General features: G+C 40.7%; 2 protein-coding genes across 3 annotated transcripts; both read left to right on the forward strand.

Annotated features, from left to right (window-relative positions):
* Positions 1–3,184, forward strand: LOC306703751 (cyclic AMP-dependent transcription factor ATF-2-like; the record flags this gene model as incomplete). Of its 2 annotated transcripts, XM_079169816.1 has the most annotated exons (6): positions 1–27; positions 674–746; positions 1,739–1,835; positions 1,922–2,040; positions 2,130–2,258; positions 3,002–3,184. In XM_079169816.1, the coding sequence occupies exons 2-6, from the start codon at positions 699–701 to the stop codon at positions 3,182–3,184; spliced, it is 576 nt and encodes a 191-aa protein (XP_079025942.1). In that variant the 5' UTR covers positions 1–27; positions 674–698. The 2 variants fall into 2 exon arrangements, with proteins under 2 accessions (XP_079025942.1, XP_079025943.1); XM_079169817.1 differs by lacking the exon at positions 1–27 and having other exon boundaries at positions 620–746.
* A 773-nt stretch (positions 3,185–3,957) lies between these two features.
* Positions 3,958–16,107, forward strand: atf2 (activating transcription factor 2; the record flags this gene model as incomplete). Its single annotated transcript, XM_079170258.1, has 7 exons — positions 3,958–3,980; positions 4,205–4,319; positions 5,890–5,976; positions 8,544–8,771; positions 8,957–9,163; positions 11,373–11,478; positions 14,304–16,107. The coding sequence occupies 7 exons, from the start codon at positions 3,958–3,960 to the stop codon at positions 14,492–14,494; spliced, it is 957 nt and encodes a 318-aa protein (XP_079026384.1). The 3' UTR covers positions 14,495–16,107.
* Between the last annotated feature and the right edge of the window lie 9,006 nt (positions 16,108–25,113).

Below are 25,113 nucleotides of genomic sequence, written 5' to 3' on the forward strand. Positions count from 1 at the left end.
GGAAATCAAGGGTTGTGGCTGAGAGAGGTAAGTGTCCACTTTAACTGATGGCGAAAAGGCACAAAGCGGTTGTAAAAAAGGCATCTTTTCTGGCACTGCGAGGGACTTGTGCTCCGGTACATTAAAGCGACCTCGAGCTAAACCCTGACATCTCTTTTGTTTACAGAGATATTTAGCTCCAAATATGGCGACGGGTGTATGTTAACGCAGGGCGCTCGGGCTATTCCATGGAAGCGACTTGGGCAGAGCATCGCAATAAAGAGATAAACGGAATGTGTTTATTAGTGTTGCGCCTTTTCCAGACATTTTACAGCGTAAAGCGGTGACCGTGTCAGCGGAGGATGTCCGCCTCAGCCGCGTATTTGGACCGAAAGAAAACAAACCGTCTTTTATGATGACACTGAGGTGTAAACAACCAAAGCAACCGCCCATCATCGATATGCTTTGTCCAAATGTGTAGCTGAGCTCTCTCAGGACTTTCACCTCTACTGTGCCTGTCACATATTATCCGATACGACTCAGATCTGCTGTCATTTGAGCCACAGCCACGATGTTTATTCCACTTATTGAAGGAGCCATAGTCTTATTTGTAATCAGTTTACCCTTACAATAATAATCTTTATTCATTCTGATATTTAACTCCTGCTTGTGCGTTTTTCTTGTTTTATTTCAGGGTGACAAAACAGGAATTCCTTAATATGAGTGATGATAAACCTTTCCAATGTACTGCTCCTGGGTGTGGACAGGTAAGTCATCTCTGTTATCGTGAATGTTATTGTGACACTGATTTATATTACCCTGTATGTAGACATACCTGAAGCTGGATCAACCTGCCTCTGGAAAATGCACCATGTGAGCACAATACCAACTAAGATAATAAAGTGTGATCGCTAGATTTTGAACCCGGGGCTCCTTGGACTGATATGGAGCCGACCCCTTAACCCTCCAATATACATTTAAAGAGGCATGAAGTCATTCTGGAGGGGAACAAAAAAAAACGGTTAATTTGCATATTTTACTATATTAAATTAATTCAAATTTTATGCGTTTGTTGTAATATATTTATTTCATATATACACATACATTAGAATAATTATTAAGTATAAACTGAGCTTCAAGTCCTCAAAATCAAGAAGAATTTACATAACCTCTGCATTCTCAATGTTAACAACTGTTACAACCCGGGTCAAAGGCTGCAACATAAGGGAGAAAAGACGAGTGATAAAAGTAATAAATATACATTTATTTAATGAACCAATAACCAAACTTAAACAAACAATCAATCAAAGCTGCAGCCGTGTCAGCCCAGGCGAGTCACCGCCAAAGAGGAGGTGAGGAGAACCTCCAGCTAAGGGAGAGGGGCAGCCTTTATAGCTTGGACCAAACCTGGCTCAGGTGTCGCTCATCAGTGGCCGACTAACATCCTGAAAGAGAAACGGACAGCAAACAGGACACAGACCCCTAGTGGAAGGGAGGGGTCATCACACAACAGACCTGCAGCTAAAAATCCCACATTTCTGAAAATTAAAATGTTCAGTTTTTGTCAAAACTGTCATAAGAGTTGTTTATAGCATTAAGTCTACCTATCTTAATATGGACACAATAATAGAAACACCTGGAACACACCTGAGAGATGTCGTTTGAGTTGCTCACCTGCAGCTAAAACAGCAAACAGACGTTCTTAAACTTTTCCATGGAGATCCTGTTTGATTGTTCTTTCTGTTCTGACCGTACAAAGAGATTCACAAATGAGGACCACTTGGCTGTCCACAAGCACAAACATGAGATGACCCTGAAGTTTGGTCCAGCAAGGAACGACAGTGCCATCATTGCTGGTGAGTGCTCTTGACGTTGAGATGTGTTGATGCCATTCATACTTTACATTACAGTCTTGGTTCTGAAGGTTTTCCTCCATTTGCAGACCAAACACCGACACCTACCCGCTTTTTGAAGAACTGTGAGGAGGTCGGACTCTTCAATGAACTTGCAAGTCCGTTTGACCACGACTTCAAGAAAGCGAGTGAAGATGACATTAAAAAGGTGGTTGTCGTTGCCAGACTTCCTGTCAGCAGATCATTGATACCACTGACATGTTTCATTGAGATGATTTATTCTTATTTTTTCTGTAGTTACCATTGGATTTGTCACCTCTTGCGACGCCTATCATCCGCAACAAAACAGCTATGGAGCCCACAGCTATGGAGGCACATCGAGACAGCCCACTGCCTCACCCCGAATCTACCACGAACGATGACAAGGTAAAGGAGCTGTTTGCAGTATTTGTGCTAATCATGGAGCGTATACAAGGATGTCATGAGGAGTGAGGAGCAGGCGTCCTCTTGTGATTGGTATATATTGGTACACATCCACTTGTATGAATATAAATGTGATAAGAGATCAGATTATTGGCTTGTTTCTGTTTGACTTTGTCTCAACTTCCACGAAAAACTGCTAACAGTACTGCACACAAATATTATCTAGAGAAATTCATTGGATGTTTTAGATGACTAATACGCTTCCATGTGTTTAGCTCTTTTATTCCTAATATTGAGAAGAATACGGTGACATGTGGCCTTCATTTTATCATAAGAAGTGATTTACTTTAATAGGGTTGTAACGGTATACAGCGCCATTAACATGAACATGTGCGTATCTACAGTATTGATAAAAAACCTCAGTATTTATTAGTTGTTCATAATCAGAGGGCGTTATTTTAAAAGCTCAAAGCTGATGTTATTTTTGTATGTTTTAACATGCTAGTGCTGCTAACATGCTTCCGTTATGAAACATGTTCTGTTTTCAATCCTTTTAAGGATCATTGTAACTGATAATAACGATAAAGATGATTATAATCGTAAGAAGAAGAAAAAGACGAAGAATAGTGTGCGACCGTGAAGCCGTGATATTTTCTGAGATGGTTCTCATACCGTTGCAACCCTTCTTAACAATCTGGTGTTCATTAAATACTTCCTGCAGCTAAGGTCTTGTATGATGTTTTCAGGATTTATCTTTGCAGCCAGCCTCACTGCCAACATCCACTATAGTCCATCCTGCATCCCTCCAAGTTCCCAATGTACTTCTAGCAACCTCAGAGGCTAATGTTGTAATACAGCAAGCTCTCCCATCACCAACATCTAGCTCTGTTATTACCCAAGTCCCATCCACTAATAGGCCTATAGTGTAAGTAACTCAAAACGTCCATTTTATTTTTTAAATTATGGTTTTACTAAGTCATCTTTTTTTTAATATGTGTGCAGTTTCGTTGTTTGGTGAGCTCATATTTCATGAGGCATGTGCTTGTTTTTTGATTTTTCATTTATTTGCACTGTGAAGGAATTTAGTTGTTGTGGCTGTAGACCTCATAAGTCTCGTCTCCAAGAATAACATCGACATTGCCTCAAATATAGATTTATTTAAAATGTATTTAAAACAAAACAATCAAAGGGGTTTCCACGTAATGATCTGTCCCTGTATGAGGCCTTCATACACCACTGTAAAGTGTATCGAGCCTCTTTTTATTGGAACAAAGACGCAGTAAGGAAGGACTATTGTTGTCGAACACGGACAGTGTTCAGTGAAGCACAAGCTCGCCAGATTGTGTGTACATGTGAGATATCCGTTATGATCGTCAATTGCCTGTGAAATGGAGCTACAGCTACAGAAACTTTCACAGGTCAAAGAAATTAGACTTGTTAAAAATCTGTCTGAACAATTATGTTTGCAGTGACGCACGGACACAAATTATGATGTTTTATTCTAAATCTGTCTAGCAGACTCTCCCTGGGCCCATAATTGAGCAATTAAGATTTCTTTTTTTAATCGAAACCCCCTGAAATAACAAACAAAGTAATGATCAATGAAAGTAAAATATGCTTCAAACACACAGATAATTTGGTGGAAATCCCACGTGTTTTACCGAATCCAGAAGTCCACATCTGGGCAACACTGATGTCACTTATGGGGTCTAATGTGATGACAAAGTATGTGTTCTGATAATCTTGCTTCAACCTGTTACGCGACAGGTGTGTTTTTGAGTTGTTTTGGTTCCACTTTATTTCCGTGAATTGTTGCCTGATTATGACATCATGCTGGTGTATTAGTAGCCACCCGTGTCTTTAATTTGCGACAGATTTCGTTTTGTGTGTTAATCACAAAGTTGTTTGTTTGTTTCCCTCACTGGGATTTCTTCTCTCTCCCCCTTCAGCCCGGTGTCTGGCACCTTCCCTGTGCTCTTCCAGCTGCCTAACGGTCAGACCATGCCGGTTGCTATACCTGCGGCCATTACAACCTCAAGTGTACATATTCCAACTACGATCCCTGTGAGTTCGCTGTTTGTTGTATCATGTTAATGTTGTTTTACTGTGTTTGAGTGAAAGCAGCATTTTGAAACGAGACTTTTATGATAATTTAATAACTGTTTTGAACAAATAATGTTGTTTGCGGACAAAACAATCTCACCTGGAGGTCAGTTTAGTGGCTCATGTTCTCATTCTGAGCAGTTTATAGACGTCTCATTCATATTGGCTTGAAAGTCGAGCTTCGCAATTCATTTTCGACTTTGTGAAAACAGCAGACAGTCCATTTAGTAGCTGTTTCTGGACCTTTCAACCCGATCACAAAGCTTCAGAACAGCCACTAAATGAACCTGGAGGGCAGATTGTGTTGTCGACTGTCGTTTTCACGGACATGAATGAACTAACTGACGAAAAATAAGCATATTTTTCCTTAAGCAGGGTAACTTTAAATAACTATATTTTAGTCCAGTGTGTAGAATAACATAATCACTAGATTGTGTCGAATAACTCAACAAGTTTGCTGTTTGTTAATCACATTTTTTAATTTGGGATGTTGTTCGGACAATCGCTCACATCAGCAAAATTTGAAGTCCTTCCAAAAGGGACATTTAGAATACGCTTATGCTGTAGCGATACATTAATACCACAAATTGTCTTCGCTCTACTTGGACAGAGGGAGTGTTTACAACTTTTGGCATCTCAGATTTGGCAGCGAAGTCAGAGCTGCAGCGGTTGTGGGATGTAATGGATTTAGGAGTACACAACTGCGTGTCACAGTGGCAAAGACACAGGATTTGGCCGAGGCACAGCGGGCTCCGGTCCAGCACACTTCACTACTATTTGTCCTTGTACAATTAGAATCAACGCTCTTGATTTCTGGCGGAGCAGACAGCTGATACTGTTAACGTGTGTTACTAACCAATTGTAACAGATATAGGAAATCTCATACAGGAGATATGTTGTAAATCAAGGTCTTTTTGGAATTTCTTTTAGGTCCCCCATGTGGAAGCTTGTCTTGTTGTTCGCTGTAGTCCTGGTTGTTTGTGTGGAACACTGAGCAGCAGATGATTATCTCCTGATAGCGGCACAGCAGGGGAAAAAAACCCTCTCCCAGTCTGTGGGGATTGGGAAAGCCGTTGACAAGTAGAGGAGGGCAAAAGTAGACGGAGAACATAAGCCACCAGTGGGGCTTTCACTCGATCATACCCCCCCCACCCTTTTATTTCTCTCCCTCTCCCCCTCTCCCCACCTCCCTCTGTCTCATTGTCAGCGGCTGCGAGATGAGGCCTGGCTCTGGCCTTCTAACTCGTGTCTCTCCATCCTCTCCTCAGCTTCCCTGCCCATATGCTCTCACGCAGGCAGGCAGAGGTTCATTAGCGTGCACACGGCATCTCCATGTGGCGCTGCCTCCGCAAAATAACAGGCCATCCAACCTAATGAGGCTGAGATATGAGGAAACTCTGAGAGCCTGCCGTGGCTGTGTTTGTGTAATGTGCGAGCGTTTGTGTCTTTTTCTCTTTTTTTTTTCTTTTTTTTTTTACAGCTGAAGACAAATTTTCTCCGTGCTGATCTGTCTCTTTGTCTCTGCCGTCAGCTTGTCAGACCTGTCACCATAGTGCCTAACGTCCCCGGGATCCCAGGACCTCCCTCGCCACAGCCCGCCCAATCAGAAGCGAAGCTGGTATTAACTATCTCTTCTTTTACATCAAATATTATTTCCATGTTGAGTCTGTCATTTCCCATCTGAGAGGGATAATAACAACCAAAGTAATGAGGGAGCCTGACGATAAGAGATCATTCCTTGACCAGATGAGGGCGCTAGTGACAGGTTGGGTCTGAAGTGGTCCAAAAACTGTGTTTTTAGTTTTCTTTTTATTTAATTACATTTTTTATTCCCCTTTTAACAATTGACTTTCCATCTGGATTTTACTGCTTAGTATTTCTTTGAAATTTGATTTGTATTTACTGATTTATAGAGTTGCAACGATTAGTTGATTAACTGATAAGTCAGAAAATTAAGCAAAATGCTAAATATTTGGTGCTTCTAGCTTCTTTAATAATAATGATAGTAATAATAACATAATATATAAACCGTTACAATAAATATAACGCAGGCATTTAAGAATTTGCTTCTTTGTCACACATGATAGTAAACTGAATATATTTGGGTTTTTGGTCGGACAACAGGGGAAATTATATTTTTCACTATTTTGTGACAATTAATTGTGAAAATGATCTGCAGATTAATCGATAATGAAAAAAAACAGAACACCCCCCCAACTAACTGGGTCCTCCTGTATACAAAGTGATAGTTGAAGGGCAGGGATATGAAGTGTTTGGAGGGAGATCAGTGGCAATGTGATGAAGCACGGATCACAGAACCTGTAAGTGTTCGCAGCATGCCCCGCCTGTGGAAATTAACAGATAAACTGCAGAGAGGAGGTGTGTGTGTGTGTGTGTGTGTGTGTGTGTGTGTGTGTGTGTGTGTGTGTGTGTGTGTGTGTGTGTGTGTGTGTGTGTGTGTGTGTGTGTGTGTGTGTGTGTGTGTGTGTGTGTGTGTGTATTCGGAGGGAAGGATTGATCCTGACTGGCGAGGAAGGAGTGAAGGGAGGAGGAGGGCACGGGGTTGTCGGGGATCATGGGGTACGAAGATGACAAACGGCGAGACAGCGTTGTGCTCAGCACGCCGACACCGGGGCCAACCGGCGGGGGCTACCAGCGAAAGCCAGCTGGGGGCATCCTGGCACACGCTCAGCGAGGCACATTAAGTCGGCCTCGCCCTGCATGGAACCTTTTGTTCAGCAGAATCCTGCCTGACCTGAACACCCCCCACCCCCCCACACCCCCACCCCTCCATCTTCTCACTCCGGCACCTCCCACCGCACTCAGCTCATCAGCAAACACCTAATGAGCCCGCGTCAAGAAAACAGACCCCCGCTCAACCTGCCTGCTCCCCGCCCCCACCATTCTCTCAGGGGGCGCAGAGACGGTACTTTACAAGGACTGATGATGCTGCAAAGACCACAATAATGATAATTAACTTGCTGAATTTAGAAGATTATGCTGTTAATTAGTTGCAAAATAAAGATAAGTAATATAGTAGCAGATGGTTGAATAACACCCATGAGATGGAGGGTTATTACACTGATGAGGTTTCCGTGGCAGAGATGAAATATGAATCTGACTGGCTCTCCCCTCTTTCTATGGGCCATTCCAAGAGAATAATATCTTGTTTCTGCCAGAAGAGCTTCTGGAAGGGTATTACACGATAAACTAATTTGGTAGATAGATTGGTCTGGCAAAGGTAGTTGTTACAATAATGTGGTCCTCTGTTTTCTCATGTAAATGTATTCCCTCTCACTTTGTTATTGCTTCGAAAGGCTCATTCACTTTCACCTTGTTTGATACTCGAGGAACTGGCCTGTGAATCGTGAACACTGTCTGTAGAGACATAGTTTCTGTGAATGGGCCGTGTGATGTGTGGCGTTTGCAGTCCCAGTCGATGTTAAAAAAAAAGAGCGTTTTTTTTTAATAGTTTGAGTCACATTATGTGCCATGGATGTCCATCACCTTTGGTCTTCAGATAACGTCACACCCTAAACATGCTAAATACATGTGAGGAGTGTGTTCCATGCTTCATCAGTTTCTTTAATATTTCAGGATTTCTTTCAATTCTTCTTCTCTTCTTACTTATTAGATTTTTTCATTTTTTAGCATCCTATTTCATAATCTTAATTCGGGGGTAGGGGATAATAAAGTACTTGCAGAGGTAGTATATTTCCCATGATCTAGTAACCATCCTTATTAATAATGTCAGCAGTTATGCCTCTCTTCTTGTTCTCTGCGGACTGCTGGTAGCTTCAGTAGCTTCACTGAAGCAAGATGTTCGTCTGTTCACTCTCATACTATAATAGGTCTGATCGTTAGCCATCTTTAGGTAACCCCTTCTTCCTCAACTTCACACTTCCGTAAGCCACTGAGGTATCTTTTTAGTTTGTTGTACTTGCCATTTTATTTTTATGTTCTCAAACATTATTTATTATATATAATAACCTTGTTTGTGTGTCACAACTAGCCTAATTGTTTTAGTCAAAGGAAGGTATTCCAGGTGTAAATCATAGTCAGTGAGAACACACTGTGATTCTATATAAAACTGTCTCTTTTTTACCGTGTTAACACCTGAATATAGTTCTCCTCTTTGCATGAACATGTCATGACTGTTTGCCTCGTGCTGAATTCTCTTCCCAGAAACTGAAGGCCACGTTAAGCCAGCAGCTTCCTCAGGTAACCAATGGAAATGCTGTTGAAGTCCAGAGCAGCGCCGTGACCCACACCGCTGCTCCCACTTCTCCTGCTCCGACCCGAGCCCCAACTCCAGCCCCCGTCGCGGTCCTAACTCCTCCTCACCTGCCCACGACTGAGGAACCGTCCCCCCATTCCCTTCAGCAGCCAGCCACCTCCACCACAGAGACACCTGTAAGTATCCACTACTGCAGTGCGAATGTTTCAGCATAGTTCTATAGAAAAGACGTCTTTGTTTGTGTCTGTAATCTGTGGGTATGCTTACGTGCAGGACTACAATCCAGCAGCACATTAGATATGTGGTGGTGCTGTTGTTTTGCCAGTTATTGTTTATTATTATTATTATTATTATTGTTCAGGCTTCTCCAGCGCCCCCTGCGCCAAACCCCCCAAGCACCGGGGGTCGCCGGCGCAGAACCACAAGTGAAAACCCTGATGAGAAGCGGCGCAAGTTTCTGGAGCGTAACAGGGCTGCGGCCTCTCGCTGTCGGCAGAAGAGGAAAGTGTGGGTCTCGTCTCTGGAGAAGAAGGCCGATGATCTCAACTCCATGAACGGACAACTACAGGTGCTCTTTACCCCCCCCCAGCTACTGCATGTAACAACAGCTACCTCATCTGTCTTTGTTTTGTACTCTTATGCATCAATGTGTCAGTTCGTGTATGTGTATGCATGCGTATGTCTGTTTATCACCATGTGCTGTTGTTGTAAGCGCGTGTACACAGACTTTTCCCTTCCGTGGTGATGAAGTCATTAAAGCCGATTAAGAAGAGCTGCCGTGTGACAGCGGCGGCGTGTGAGCCCTTTACATCGATATGTCCCTGTCAATAAAGATGTATCCTCCAGATGTCAGCCGCGCACAAGCGTGTCTTCGCTTCTGTCTCAGCAGTTTACTGAATGGCCTCAAAAATCTCCTAGGGAAAGGTGTCTTTTTGAACCTTCATTTTGCTGGAAGCAATTAGGATCTGATGCTGACAAGTTCGAAACAGTTCATGTATCTGCTGTCTCTGTTGATAAGTGTGAGCCGGGGGTGCGGCACATCGGTGTTCCAGACAATTAAATGAGATGTGGTGTTTATTTGCTCACTGTCTTATTTTTCGATGAAAGCAGAGTAAGATGTGGAAGGTGGAGGAGGGGAAAGACAGCAATGTAAAGAATTAGGTTCATGTCGTTAATATCTGGTTCAAAAACACTTGTCCCGAGTGTGCTTTGTGAAATTGTATTTGAATGTAGGTAGATGAATAGGGGAGTATATGAGGTAATAAACAGGGCATTGCAGTTAACTGCGAAGAAGGGAACAACATGTGGCAGAAAATAAAAGGGTGCTTTATATGAAGGTATTAATCAGCGGTGCAGTTTTTGTAAAAAAAAAAACAACAAAAAAAACTTGCTGACATGGCCCAGCTGATCAGTGAAACTGCCTCTAATGATGCACAATTATTTTAACATCATCCTTAACTGGCTTTTTAATGAGATGTCAGAGCAGGCAGCTCACAGGGCTCACAGCGTCACCCGAGGCCCATTTGCTCAATTTTTGATTTATTCACAAAGTTAGCAAACAAGTTTTGACTCTCACAAGTCCAGTTTAAGATTCCAGGTATGACGCGATGTGACGTCACTGTGGCCGGAGCGTGAATGGCAGCATCACTGTCATGGTTCAACCAAACGCGGTGCTTTCACTGCTAAGCTGTAAAATTTGTTTTTGCATCCAACTAATGAATCTGCATGTTAACATTTCGGACGCTTGTCCACAAGCCTGTCTCATGTGCTTCCTGTGTCAGAGTTGAGGGAGAGATTCAAAGGAAGGTGTTTGTATTGGCTGTAAACGGCAGCAGTCATGTTGAAGACCCAGTAAATATGGCTTTAGCTACATGCGATGCATACGCTTCTTCCAGCTGTCTTTAAATCTGTCTTACAATAGCGCAGCCCTGCCAACACTAAACAGATGGAATCAAATAAATTGGCTGCTTTTAAACTAATAGATTAAGCCGCCCATAGTCCTTTTTAAAGGAAAAGAGAAGGAGCTTAAATCTGCCATTGGGTGTTCTGCGGGCCCCTGGCCGCTCTAAATCCAGTTAAAGTCACCTTCAGCGTAATGTGGCCCTATTTTACGACATGCAGAAATCCTCCGCTCCCTTGGGAGCTGTAACGACACAAGAGTGTAAATCTCAGCTGCATCTGCAAAGTTGCAGGGAGAATCCGAACAGCTCACCTCTGACAAATGTGCTGGTTGGAAGCCAGCGAAGGCCTTTAATTATTGCGCAGAAAATAAATTAATGAGGAAGCGCGTCGTACTTTATTCTGAGTTCATTCATTACACTGTTACCTTTCCGCGTGTGCTGTTCATTTTGGAGTTTATCTGCCGTGATGTAGTGGTCATTTAGGCCTACTGTACAAAAGAGGTCACAAGTATTTAACCCTGTGATCCGATTAATAATAACTGACTTTAAAATCACCAATGGTGGATAAGAGGTACGGCCTTCCATGTAGAGAGGGCACAAAGCCACATTCAAGCTGCGGATTGGTTTGTATACCGTACTGAGCATCAGGTTTTGGGTTCAGAGTGGAGTTAGACCGATAAGTCAGGTGGCTGACACATTTGTAGATGTTTACCTTTTGGCAGATATATCAGTACCTGCTTACATGTTGGCCCAGAGGTAACAAGAAGAGTACTGAAATGTTAAAGATATGTTTGAGATAACGTAGAAACAGTGTTATCGTTGTATAGTTTGTCCATGTTTTATTGAGGGCTGTTGTGTGTCTCCTCTCTCTCAAAGAATGAAGTCTCCCTGCTGAGAAACGAAGTGGCTCAGCTGAAGCAGCTTCTTCTGGCTCATAAAGATTGCCCTGTAACCGCCATGCAGAAGAAATCTGGCTATCACAGTGAGTAATGCTCCATTATTCTCAGCCCGAGGCTTCCAGTGAAAGGCTTCTAAAATGAGCTCCAGCTAACCACTGGAATGACATGTCTTACTTATGGCCACACAGAAAAGGCTACTGACATATTAGATCCCATTTAAACAAAAAAACTTTTCAAAAGTTCGGACATTTATGGGCGGTGTAGCTCCAGACAAATTCTCCCTGGCGTCATTGTCCGAGTCGTTTCAAGAGGACACAGGTGGTATCCACAAGAAACCAATTGTTTCCTCCTCGTTTGACACCTAAATAAACATTTGTCAGATGAAACTAGGTGTCTGCAGGAAGGATGTCGAGAAACCAAATGCTTGGATTGTAAAGAAGTGGATAAGTCAGCATGATCTCTCTCTTTTGGTAACACCTAAACCACACGACGATCATGAACATTTTTAATACACAAGAAGATTCTGCCTGTTTTGCAGCCTCTTCATTTACATGTCCTGTTGCCAGCCGGGACACCGTGTCGTCTCCATGCCAGTTCTTGTTCATCACATGGTCTCATTTAGAATTATATCACCGATATTTCTTCGTTTCCCGCGACCGGGGGCTCTGTCATTCAGATTTTCTGGCCATAACTCAGCTTCCCTCACAGATGAGCCAGAATGCAACGAGAACAAGTGGCGCTCCAAGCCACTTCTCCACTGTGCTCCGAGCGGTCTCCGCTGACTTGTATTGACAATGATTGCCTCTGAAATGAGTCCATTAAAGCAGCGAGCTTGACAAGACTGCAGAGCATTCTCATGGCGAGGTGTCCACCAAGCTAGGCTGTTCATTATGCATCCCTTATTGCTAACCATCCCACTGACACACGTCATGCGCATTATGGGACTGCTGGTTTCCAGGCTAGAGTGGGCTGTCAGAGCCAGGTCTCATTTGGTGTCGTCTGGTTTCCCTTTCAGAAAGATCTGCGGATGAATTGGGTCATCTTTCTCATGCGTTTGCTGAGGATGTCTGTCCCATGTTTCTAGACCCTTTGTGAAGGATGACATTTGGAGCACTTTTTCCCCTGTTTGGGAAGATAGAACTTCATCCAAATACCCTAGTTTATCAGGTTGGCTCGTGAGGGTAGATTTTAGACAAGCCATTTAATGTGAGAATGAAAAGTCTGGTAGAATAAAAGTACGAAATAACAATACGTTTGATGTACCTCCACAGACCTTTTACATCCATTAGTTTCAGTTTTTTATTAATACAATAGTTTGAGCTCACTTTTTATACTTTGTTTCCAGCTAAATATGTAATCTCTGTTCACTTCTGCTTTGCAAGTAGTGAAATAGTTTGCTAAATCTACCCAAAGGTTTTAGCCATTTCAACCATTCATCCGGTATATTTACCTATAATTCATTACTCCCACTGTAAGCGTCTATTTCAGCCATTTATCCATTACTCTTAGCTAAGTGTTCAGATGTCGCTGCTTGCTTGCTAACTAGTTTTAATGCACTTTAAATTGCAACATGTACAGGTGTTACAGCTGATTCAATATTGTTTTAATTAAATCAGAATTTATGTTTTTTTCAAATTAGTTGAGCTTCTCCGCGATATTTCCACGTACCTCCTGGCAATTGCATAAATACACCCCGAGGCACGAGTGCCCCTGCTCGGGAATCACTGAAATAATCGATCTTGCTAATTAGTGAAGCACATTATTTGATTCTGACTGATCCGTGGCTCACACTCATGTAAAGGCCTCATCAAGCCCCCTTTTTTTCCCCTCAATGTTACACATCCCGTAAGGCTACACTGCCCCCCAGGCCTGGTAATACCCTTCATCGTCCTGCCCAGGCGTAGCCATGGCAGGTGGAAGGAAATTGCCCAGACTGCCCCACAAACAAGCCAGGACATGCTTTCACTTGGCACACAAAGAGGTCCATCTGCTTACAAGCGAACCCCACTTCAGAAACCAAGAGAGCAGAAAGAAGCTCTGGCTGCCCTGGGATTACGATATATCAGACAGCCACCCCTTAATGTCGTTAGGAGCAATAATGCTCACTTGAACATGGAACAAAACCACCAAGCTGATTTATTCTGAGGCTGACCTTCTGCATAGTAAAACAGCAAGGAAGTTTATAGCGCTTTGACATTCACTTGCACTAAATCACACGGTCAACGTCCAGTCAAGAAGGCAGATGAAGCCTCTAATGTGAAGACATTTGTATTGCACTTTAATTGCTTCTTCTTGCTGTGGAATCTGTATTTTACGTTCTAAAATGCAAAACCCAGTCATTAATTACAAAGTGCCATAACAAGTGACTTCATATCATTAACAATATTAATTATCACTGTGCTCCTTATTCCTTTACGGAACAGAGCATGAGAGTAGAGTCTTTTTTTTCCCATCAGGATCCAATTAATTCAATGCAACTGCCTAACAGCTGGTGGCATTTCGACTCCAAGTCTTCCCTACTCTCCAGTGTGAGCATCATTAAAATCAGGTGCTGTAATCATCTGTCGCTGCAGTAGTTGGCAAGGTAACAAAAAACAAATGAGAATGCAGTTAGGGATGGGAAACACTGCCACATGCCCCAGAATGTAATGCACCCTTATGATGTGGGTTTAAATTGACATTGGAGCTTTAATTAAAGGAAGGGGTGCAGAAGTAGCATTGTGGGGATTAATGAAACGGTTTTGCGTACACCGCATACGTCTGATTAGGCCCACATGGCAAAGCTTTCCAAACGCCTTTTTCCATATCGGGTTAATGCTGCAGGTAAACGGATATGTAAGAAAATCCAAACGTTACAATGGTACGAGCTTCTTCAGCAGGTGTTTTCTCATCTTTTTTCCTCACACAGTCTCCGACAAGGACGAGAGCTGCGAGGAGATGTCCGTCCCCGGCAGCCCCCAGAACGAGGCCATCCAGCACAGCTCCGTCAGCACCTCAAACGGGGTCAGCTCCTCCTCCACAACCTCAGCCGCCTCGGCCTCGTCCAGCACATCGAACCAGAGCACAGAGGAGACCCAGTCTCAGCCTTCGGCGAGTTGATCGTCCCGAACTGTGCCTGAGCGTCGACGCCGGAGCGCTGCCGCCTCAGAGGAAAAGGGATTCTCTCTCATCTTTAGTTTGGACACTGCTGTTTTCTATTTGTTTGTGTTTGGTCCATTTTGCTTTTTGAAAATGCAAACGTTTTGTCTGGAATTGGCGAAGACAAAAGAACAGGCACTTTAGATGTTTGTGTGATTTATTTATTATTATGTATTATTTAAAAGCCTGAAGGTTTGAGCAGTGAATTGTTAGACCTCACCAAAGTGTATTGTTGTTCATTTGTAACTAGTTTGTTTTCATGACTTTCAATAAGCACTATCTTTATGATGAAGTTAAATAAAGAGGAGTCACTTTTTTTTCATCATTTTGCTTTTCACATTTTGCACATTTTGAGAGATGACGGTGTTTACCTTTTTAGAGTTTGACAGCTCACATGTTAAGTACTGGCAGCTTTTTAGAAGTCGGATTTTAAATACACAAATGTAAACGGCCGAATCGGATTTTAGATTTGACAACTTTTCTGCGAGTGAGATCAGCTGCAGTCGCATCGTGTAGTTTGAATGTTTGAGCTCACCTCTGCTTGTAAAACTAGTCTTAAGGACGTGAGCTTTTTAGAAACGTGTGTTATTTCATTAACATTCCACCTGTAGTCTGATTGTTCCTGAAGCAGTGATTGTAGGATTGCAGTACCTTTTCCATGACTCAATCTCGGCGATGTGGACTTCATTCAGTGCCATTAATGTTTTTGTATGAATTACTTCTGTACATTTTTTAATGCCGATTAGCTTGAGTTGACGGTTGTTCTCTCAGATTAAAGGTCTCATGAAACGTAGTTTCTCAGTAAGGAAACATCTTGTTGTATACTGTCTTTGCTTTATAAGTGACTGTTTATGACTTTAAATGCTGAAGAAGATTATGTTGTTTTCACGATTGTAAATCCTCGATGACGTTTTTAGAAAACATTGTAAATAACATCAGTGATATGTGATCTTTCTCGGTGTTATGTACTTTGTTTTTTTATTGCATAGTCTGGTTTCAGTAGCTGAGGCCTGTTGAACTCTGTTAGCAGTTGAACAATGTTTCAGTCATTAGGATCGGCCTCTTCCTGACTCGATAGCTTGTCATGTGGAATCACATCATGTATCTTAGAGTAACACTACTACCGCCTGTAAGAATTGTGAGCATTTCATCGTTGAAATAATTGTAGGAAGCAACCATGAAGTCAATTTGCCTTTTCTCTTAGTCTGTACTGGCTTACTACTGTGTAGTTTTATGAGAAGCTAACACAATGTTTTCTTAATAAAGTATGATTTTTTCTTTTAAATGTATCTTTATTTAACTGTTATGTGCTATCTGCATGAGGTAATAATTCTCTGCGAGAATTTAACTGTTTCTTGGATAATGTCTCGTTCAGATAAATATCATTAAACAAGTTGTTTCAACTTGAGTTGTAGTTCTAAGTTTAAGAAAGCTTTGGTTAGTTTTTGTTTTTTTACCATGGCCTAACTGCTAAAAGAGGAGTGGTACTGTGTTGAAAGTGTACCTGTAACTTGTGAAAGTTCTGTATACAAATTTTAATTGATAAGTTGTTGTAATAAACCTTTTAATATCTCTTTAAATTCCAGCGTTGCTTCCTTTTAATTCTCCAGATGGAAAGAAACTCTGAATATGTGGATAATAACAAATGAATGGCTCTACACTATATTTCTAACAATAAGATGATGATGTCAATACAAACAAGCCCAGTCCTCCACACATACCTCACTAGCTGTAACAATATTACAGTGTCCTATAGCTTGCACACAAAACCGTATATTGACTTGAACTAAGGTGCTGAAGTCATGTTGTAAAGCTGTTTGGTGCTCCAAAAAGTATCTTGTGGTGTATTCTGCCACCTTGTGGAAGATATGAAGTTGAGTCTAAGTCATAAGACGAGTAAAGGTACTGACTGTGTATTTCATAATAACTCTCCAACAACAATACTTACAAATATTATAACACAACCACAGTGAACTTTCACCTTTACAGAGTTTGATCGGGGATGTTGGAGTTGTCTCAGTTCTCTGGGCAAAAGTTTACATAAATAAAAGTAATTAAATATCATCTGCACAATGTTGTTAAATTTACATTTAAAAAGATGTTCATAGTGGAGCTAAGTTTGACAACTTTACATACTGCTGGATAATTTAATAAAAAAAGAATAATCCATGATATTATATTTGTTGATGATTTGTGTGTAATATCTTGATCTGCAAAGTAACAAATAAATACCTGGCTTTCCGATAGATTTGGAGTAAAGGTTTAGTATTTTCCGGTGAAGTTTAGTGGTGTAGTAGTAGTATAGGTCTGTAAAGTATTATACTATAGAAATTTTAAAATAAAGTACATAAACACGCTTATTTTCCACCACTTACTTACTAACCAGCAAATGAAAAGTAACAATTGTGAGGTACCTACTTCACTTGAATATTTGTATTTAATTTCTTCTCCAAACTGAGCAAAGGATGATCCGCATGACGTATGTCAGGGCTCTGCCCAGGTGTGACGCATTGCTCAACCAGGTGCACGTGGCCTGGGGAGGAAGTGGTTAAAGACTCCTGTGCCAGCAGCAGAAGAGAGACCTCTGGTGTGGGGACTGCTGGTCTTGCTGCATCTCACACTAGTATTTAGATATTGTCTTTTCTGTATGTTTTCACGTTAATAAATCCTGCCCATAAGGGCTGCACAAGGGTGGGACATAAAAACGCACGACTTAATGTTTCGCTGATGAATCCACCAGCACCAACTCTGAGTGTCCAGCAGGTGGCAATACATCCAAAGCGATGCCTCAAATGGAAAGTGCCTGATTTAATGTATTAATCTCCTTTTTTTTTTATGGAAACATTATTCAGATTACTTTCAGGAGAACTCACAAAGATGTACACATAAAGAAAGAAGCTTTTCAAATTGAAGATTTGTTCTAACACAAAGTGGATTCAGTTGTTTATACTAAAATGTCATTGATAATCAAATAATAATCTCTGCTCTGTCAATCAGTTTTGTGTAATTCATGTTTGACAGAATCAGAATTTTGCCTGCCATCACACTGAAGCTGCTGAAGTGCTTCAGTGGGCCGCCTTGATTAGCTGCTGATCACAGGGGGGAGAATTGTAAATGTTACTATGTAGGTCACAGCATTCACGAATAACAACACTTTTGGCTCAATGCTGCTTATTTACCAATCTAGCACCGAGTGGTGCTACAGTACGGCTCTGCATCTTTGAAGTTAAATCAAAGGGGAGAGAAAAAGCGGAGCATCACAGTCATATTTTTTCTTTTTCACCTCCACATGCAAACTATTAATTATGATTGTTTGATTAATTAAACTCCCCCTTGGCAAACAGCTCTGCCTTATTAATTATGCATTCTGTAATGATTTTAATGGTAATTTGATGAAGTTTTCATTAATGAATGCATGTTTCGATTTTCTGGTGTTCTGCAGCAGGAAGAGAAGCTTTCAGACGGACAGCAGACCCACACTGTGAAATAAAAAAGCATCATATTTCAAACAATTATGAACCACACATGGATGTGGAGCCATAACATACGGCAGAAAGAGACAGAAATAAAGATGGCCCCGGTACTAGTTGAGAGTCTCTGTTTTACCCTCTCGATAAATGAGCAGGATAATAAGTGGAGCTGATCTGCTGACAGACAGGCTGCTCCAGCTGTTCCCATAATTCGACAGGTATTATGCTTTGGCCCTTAGCAGTCTGCTTCAGCAGACGGGCACTTAATTAGGCAAGGATTAAGGCCAAACAGCCACATTTACGTGAATTGTGTCATAAATACAAACTGGCTACCCTTTCTCCTTCAGGGGGCATCAGGGGTAAATATTTTAAAAGGCAGAGATTTGCCGAAAAGAAGATGCTTCAGGCCTTGAACTCCAGATTTCTCAACAATGAAGACTCTTTCCCCCTGCTGAGGGGTGAGGTTTTTGAACACACACTTTAACCCCTCGTATACCAGGGAGACAGAGATGAAACAGCTTGATTTACATTTAATTCAGATTATGTAAATACACTGGTCGTGTCCCAAACCAAACGTAGAGCACAATGCAAGCTGCCTGCAGCACCCGGCAAAGATGGCCTCTATTGTCATTCAAATTTAAGGAATGATGTATTTCTTTTATACATGGTCTGGCCATTTAATTGAACTCTTGATGGGATATCATATGTTCTCTCTACAAATACTGATAACAACTCATTATTTTCACTTGGCAACCTTCACATACTATCATACTGTGTCTGTTTGCCTTTGCTCTTGATTGGAGGGTCGACTGGGCATGGCATCTGGCTCTGCCAGTGCATCTATTTAATAGTATTATAGGGGTGTATCAGCTCAGCTACCACTGAGGGAACTGCACGGGTAGAGGCAAAATCCCCAGTGGGCATGTCCCCGTGCATTGAGTGAGTTCGACTCTGCCAATCCCTCCCCTGGGCACTCCCCGGTGCTTCTGGAGGCACCAGGACGTCTCCTCCATTAGCCTACACTGACATTAGCATTCATGAAGTCTATTCATGGCAGTAGCCCTGTGACTGTATGTGCATACTGTATGTGCAAAGTCTTACTCTGTTACTCAATTTTGTTTCCCATGTGCATTTGCTTATTGTGTTATCAATATTTTATAGTGGTCCACTCTACTCTCTATGCTGACGGGTCATAAAACAGTGGGCTCCCTTCCCCTAATAGAAGCAAGACATCCAGTCTGAAATATTCACATTGTTGTTTTGTATTGCAGGCATTTTGCATTATTCGAGTTTGTGTCTTTTTGTAGTTGTTTTGTGCATCTCTTTGTGGTTGGTTTGTGTCTCTTTGTGGTCGTTTGAATCCATTTTTTGTTTGTGTCACATTTCTTTTGTGCCCCCAGACATCTCGTGGCCCTGGATCTGTGCCCCAGAATGCCTGTTTATCAGTCCATCCATGTATGCTGATGATAATATGTTGTACCTTCTGGTAAAACCAGGAAGGAGAGCTCGGACCAGTCTTGTCTGGCCAGTATTTACTGTTCGTTGTGCTGTGGTTGAAGATGTTTTTGGATCTTTGAAGGAACTAAAGAATCTGAATACTTCTATAAAAGTACTGTAGCAACACTACAGTATAGAAATACTCCTTTAGTTTAGTGCAGTCAAGCAAATCTCATCTCTTACACTGAATCATTCATTCAACAACAACAAACTCATCACATACATTCATTCTGAAAAGTAAATGAAAGATTTAATATAATATAATATAATTTAATCATACGTTTAATTCCTTCAACCCTGGAATTCATCTTGTGATCCCTTGTGGATGTCTTCATTCCAAATGTGGGAACCACGGCACTCAATGTGTTTTATTTTGTAGCTGATAGTCGTAGAAAATAGTCCCCAACAAATTCACTATTTACTTCCATTTGAGTAGCATTTGCTAAAAAAAAAATGTCAGTGCCCAGTTTTGTTTATGATAGTGCTATTCCTTTGTTTGAAATAGCACTTGATGTTCGTGACCTGTTTTTAAAGATTTCCAGGAAGAACAAATGTGCTTGGGGTGATAGCCATTAAGTAGGGATGTAAGAAAATATTTAAAGATGGACTCAAGCATTATTGTTTTAGGTATAATTATGGAATTTGTTGACAATAAGAAAAATATATCCCCAGCCTGATCATATATTATCTGCTCTAGTTAGAAGAACATATTGTAACTTTACGTTTCTGCAAACGATGGACATGAACGAATGTCAACGTTTTTGCACCAAAATACCTTGTTTCATAAGTACCTTTCAGCCTTGTATCATGCAGTAACACACAATGTTATACTCATTATTATACCATAGAACCTTCAACAATGGTTGCTCTCTGTTTCACTTTACTGAACGCTAAAACATCGATATTTTCTGTTTCATAATTCATAAACATTGATTCACTAATGACAACAGCGGCGAATTGTCTTCTGATCTCAGCGTGAGGACGATTTACCTTTAAATGATTTCAAAATGTGCTGTCGAGGTGCCTCCTAAGGAGTCTCTTAGCTGAACCGTCGACCGACCTTTTCACTTCAACATGCTTACACGAGGGAATCCTCTTCACTAACTGCTGATCAGTGCAAAGTCTTATCGATTGTCAGACACTTCAGCGGGCATCTGAGGATTGATTTCCTTTAGCGAAGTGTCAAATGGATTTTTTATTAATTGCAATAATTACCATAGTTATATGGATTCATTTGAAAGATTTTATTGAATCATTTTATGTTCATGTTCATTTGCTGCATGCAAAACGAAGCTCTTCTTTTTCAGAAGCCATAAAATATCATCAATGTGCTCTTGACATTGGCTTGCAGCGTCGACCCCCAAGTCTGTCCCCCTCCCCCCCTCAGTCCTCACCCAACCCTCCCCTCCCCCCTCTGCTCCCTGACCAGCGTTACTTATTGCTCCCGTATCATTGTAGGCACAGTTGTGTTGATTTATTGGCTCTGCAGCCATCTTGATCCCCCTCATTAGCTTCTTCATTACGCCGTTGATCATTTCATGGTGGGCCATATTGTACACTGAGTTTTATTGAGCTGGCTCTGAGAACATTCTTATGCTCGGTGGTTATATTGATAGTTTCCTTATTTTCTCACATTTGAGCTTCAGTTTTTAGTCACTTTGTTGTCAGAAATAAGTAAAAACAGTTCAAGCAGCAGAACATTTTCCTCCTTTTACTAAGGCTAGTTTGGTTATTTTAATAGATACAGTGGTCCAACATGACTACATGGACAATAGGTTATTAACACTACTCAATTGCTAACCTGAATTTGAGACATGCACTTTGTTTCTGCTTATACAAGTGCAATAACTGTATTTAACACTGTGATCTGCAGACACAAGACACTTCACCCACTGCCCAGTTCTTCTTCCTTGTCTCCTCACTGTATTTGTGTGAATATCCTAAACTTTATAGTTCCTATCCACTACAGAAAACTGCTGGATTGATGAACATTTATATATCCAGGAATTCACATTTTATTGTATTGCTGCTGCTGTGCCGCTTCAATTTCCCTGCACGTGATCAATAAAGTTGATCTTTCATCTTAAATTCAGAGGTCTTTCACTAAAGCTTTTGTTCTTTTCGTACTAACAATACAACAAACCCATCATATCAGGAAAGGTTTAATAAACCATCACGTGGAGTGAGGGAAGGTTTTAGTTTCTAAGTTGATGTGATTCACAAAATAAGCAGCTTTAAAAAAAACATCTGTAAATAAGCCGGTACCTGCTGCTGCTGCTCTATTCATTTGTCCAGTGATTGTTAAAGCAACAACACACAGTACACCAAATTCAAGGTTAAATATAATATCCCACTTTGCTGACTGGACATACTCTGCTTTACATGTTTCAAGAAGATATTGATTTTATTGAAAGTATCTGAAAGAAACTCATTGGCTCCACTGTCCCTAAACGTCTCAGGGTCGACTCACCATTACATGAAGAGTTCAGGTCCACCGTGATGATCTTGTTGGATATACAGCAGGTGAGAATTTCACACACAAGCCAAAGAAATACAGTATGCAAAGCGCCCATTTTCTGCTATCAAGACACTCTGCTGTTTAATTTTCACTGAATTGTATTTCACGAAGTTAATAAATCTGTCTTTCTTTTCATCAATAACCACAATGAAGCATGCAGCTATCTTCCATTGTCTATGATTGTGCTAACTCCCGTTTTATATTCATCACGAGTCATAAAATAGAGTCAAGTCCATTTTTGTCTCAACAGCTGTATATTCCAATTTCTTCAGCACTAATTTGAGTCAGTCACCCTTTAATGGGATTTCCATAAACCTCCTAAATGGGTTTAAAAACAGCCTTACCCTGATGTGGATTTCAAAAATCCTTAAGTGAACTTTAAACATGTGATCAAGATGCACACGATTTGACTGAATTTGTTCTCGTGGTCTCGCACCCATTTTCTCCAACAGTGGTGTCTGAGCTTGATGAAGTTAATGGGATTACAGAAGAGGCTGCTTACCCAGGATTTAACTATCAAATGTTTAAGAGCAGTGCCGAGCTAATGAGGGCACTTCTCATCACACATGAAGGGGAGTGGAATTACTGCGGTTTATCAGATGACACTGGGGACTGTGAGGTCACCGCTTTTATTGACGGTATTAAAGTCTGTCTTGTGCTCATAAAGTGTATTATAGCGAGGTGAAACGGCGATCGTGTCTGCCTGACAGGCCGACAGAGACAACATAAAATCCTCAGCTCTGCTGTGCCAGCTGTTGACAACCCTGTGAATCCAAACACTGAGCTGTTAGAGGCACGGACGTGATTTCATCAAATATATCGTCCTCGGTTGTCATGCAATGAGCATCCACTGTAATCAGTGATTCTAAAGGCTAAGTCCGGTGATATCCTGTGTAGCCAAAGTTTAATACTTCGTATTTCTTTATGCCATAGAACTCCATTGTTGTGCATATAAATGAAGCACTGGTTCTTTATTGAACACTGAATGTGTATTAATCCACTGCTAAAAATAGACCCCAACAAATTCACGATTTAGTCCTGTTTTAGCAACTTTCTTTATAAAAACTACAGAGCTCAGGTGTCTTAGGAAATGACTGAGCTTTTTCAAAAACTGCGTTGCATATTTTGTGAGCGATTTACATTTTGTGTAAATCTTAAGTGTCACAGACAGAGTTGGGAAGTCAGAAAGTACCGAGAGACGGACTTACATATTGTTGGTGTTGGTCTTTTCATGATAATGATAATGACAATGACCCTTTAAGACTCACTCTTAAGTTAAATGTCCATTTACAGCAGACATTAATAACATTAACGATGGCTTCATTTAAGTGCCACTGTGTCAGCAGGGACATTAGAAGGGCCCTGAAACTGGTACTTGTGAGGGGAATGAAGTCGTTATTGTTATTAACGGCACCACTGTTTTTCTTGCAATAACATGTCAAAATGTCTGCTTTCACAGGACAGGAATGAAAATCAGAGAACAAGATCTCCTGTGTTTTCTTTAGATTCTTTTTTAAATCAATATTATGGTCTCAAATTAATCTTTTTGGGGTGTCCTTTACATTATTTTGGACATTGATTCACCATCACAATATTGTCATGCAGATGAGAGCAACTGGGTCTGTTTTCTCAGCTTTTGTTAATTAGATCAGCCAGTATAAAGAGGAAAAATAACATGTTATCCACAGACATACATTAGTGATCATGCACCATTGATATTTGTTTACAAATAACATCTTGCATGCAAAATAAGAAGAACAAGAAGACACATTTTATGAATAATAATTGACATTGAAAATGTCTTTTTAGACGCTGGCAGTCACAGAAACGCACATGAGCCTGGGATTGTCCCCAACGCGGTGACATGAATGGGTCCTTTGTTATAAAAGACACCAAAAGATGACATCTCTTTAAAGAGTAACAACAAAATCTCTCATCTAATCCTTTAAAGTGTTTCAGGTTCTTCAAATTTGGAGGAGTAGGCGTATGAACAAATGAGTTTATTAGATGCAGCATGAGTCATCTTGTTCCTATACTTTTACTCCTTTGACATCTTCCATTTCATTCCTTTCTTCGGATGTAATTGGATGTAACTTTTGAATAAATGATCCAGTATCTATATGCGTAGGTCAAGCTGTGTAAAGCATAGAACAATTATTGGCCCAAGATTAAAATTTGAAAACAACAAAGACATCATCACCATTGCTGGCATATGGAAAAACATATAGAATCGCAGGTTTTTCTTTAATAAACCCTTTAAAATGTTACGCTTTTGTCCTGAAATCAAGATCGATAGTTTTGTGCTCTTTCCTTTAACCAGGCTGCTGTGAAGATTGTCTTGTTGTGATGATTGTTGCCACTGATTAGGAGACTTGCAGCTGCTTTCTTTCCAGCCAGCGAATTAATTAATCAAGACAACAAAGACGAGCTAATCACTGTTTTAACATTCCTCCATTAAATTAAGTGATGGCTAATTACTGCTTGTGCTTTAAGACAGGCTTTCGGGAAATTACAAATTGATTTGAAATCAGATATCATCTTTGATTGATTTCTAAAAGATCTTCTATTCTAACATTGCACTGATGCTATAGCATATTTGTTCTGCTAATGTGCACAGAGATACAATTAGCACTTTATTTCATGTGTTTTGCACATAAAACTAAATTCTCCCATACATTTACATATACTTACAGTATGTCAGAGCTCATGTTCTAATGTTAGTTTACCTAAATTACAATTAAACACATTGTCCTGCTTCTGTTCTAGGGGTGTCCAGCCAGGCATATCGTTGTTTTAGTTTGTACAGGACTTAATCTTAATTTTTTCGGCCAAATATGAAAAGATACATATTCTTACCCTTTATCTTTCAATAACAGTTTAGACATGAAACTGCTCACAACATGGTGTGTTGCTTATCTTGAGCAGCCCAGTCATGAATTCTGGAAGGAGACATTACTGTTGAGTTTTTCAAATGTTTTTTTTATTTTTATTTTGGCGAGCCGAGTGCCATATAGTCCGATTATATTGATAAAAAATATGTTCTATAATGTCGGGAAAATGACATTTTAATTGATTATCAAACACAAACATTTATT

The sequence above is a fragment of the Pholis gunnellus genome, assembly GCF_910591455.1.
Source record: "Pholis gunnellus genome assembly, chromosome: 12".
Taxonomy (NCBI): domain Eukaryota; kingdom Metazoa; phylum Chordata; class Actinopteri; order Perciformes; family Pholidae; genus Pholis; species Pholis gunnellus.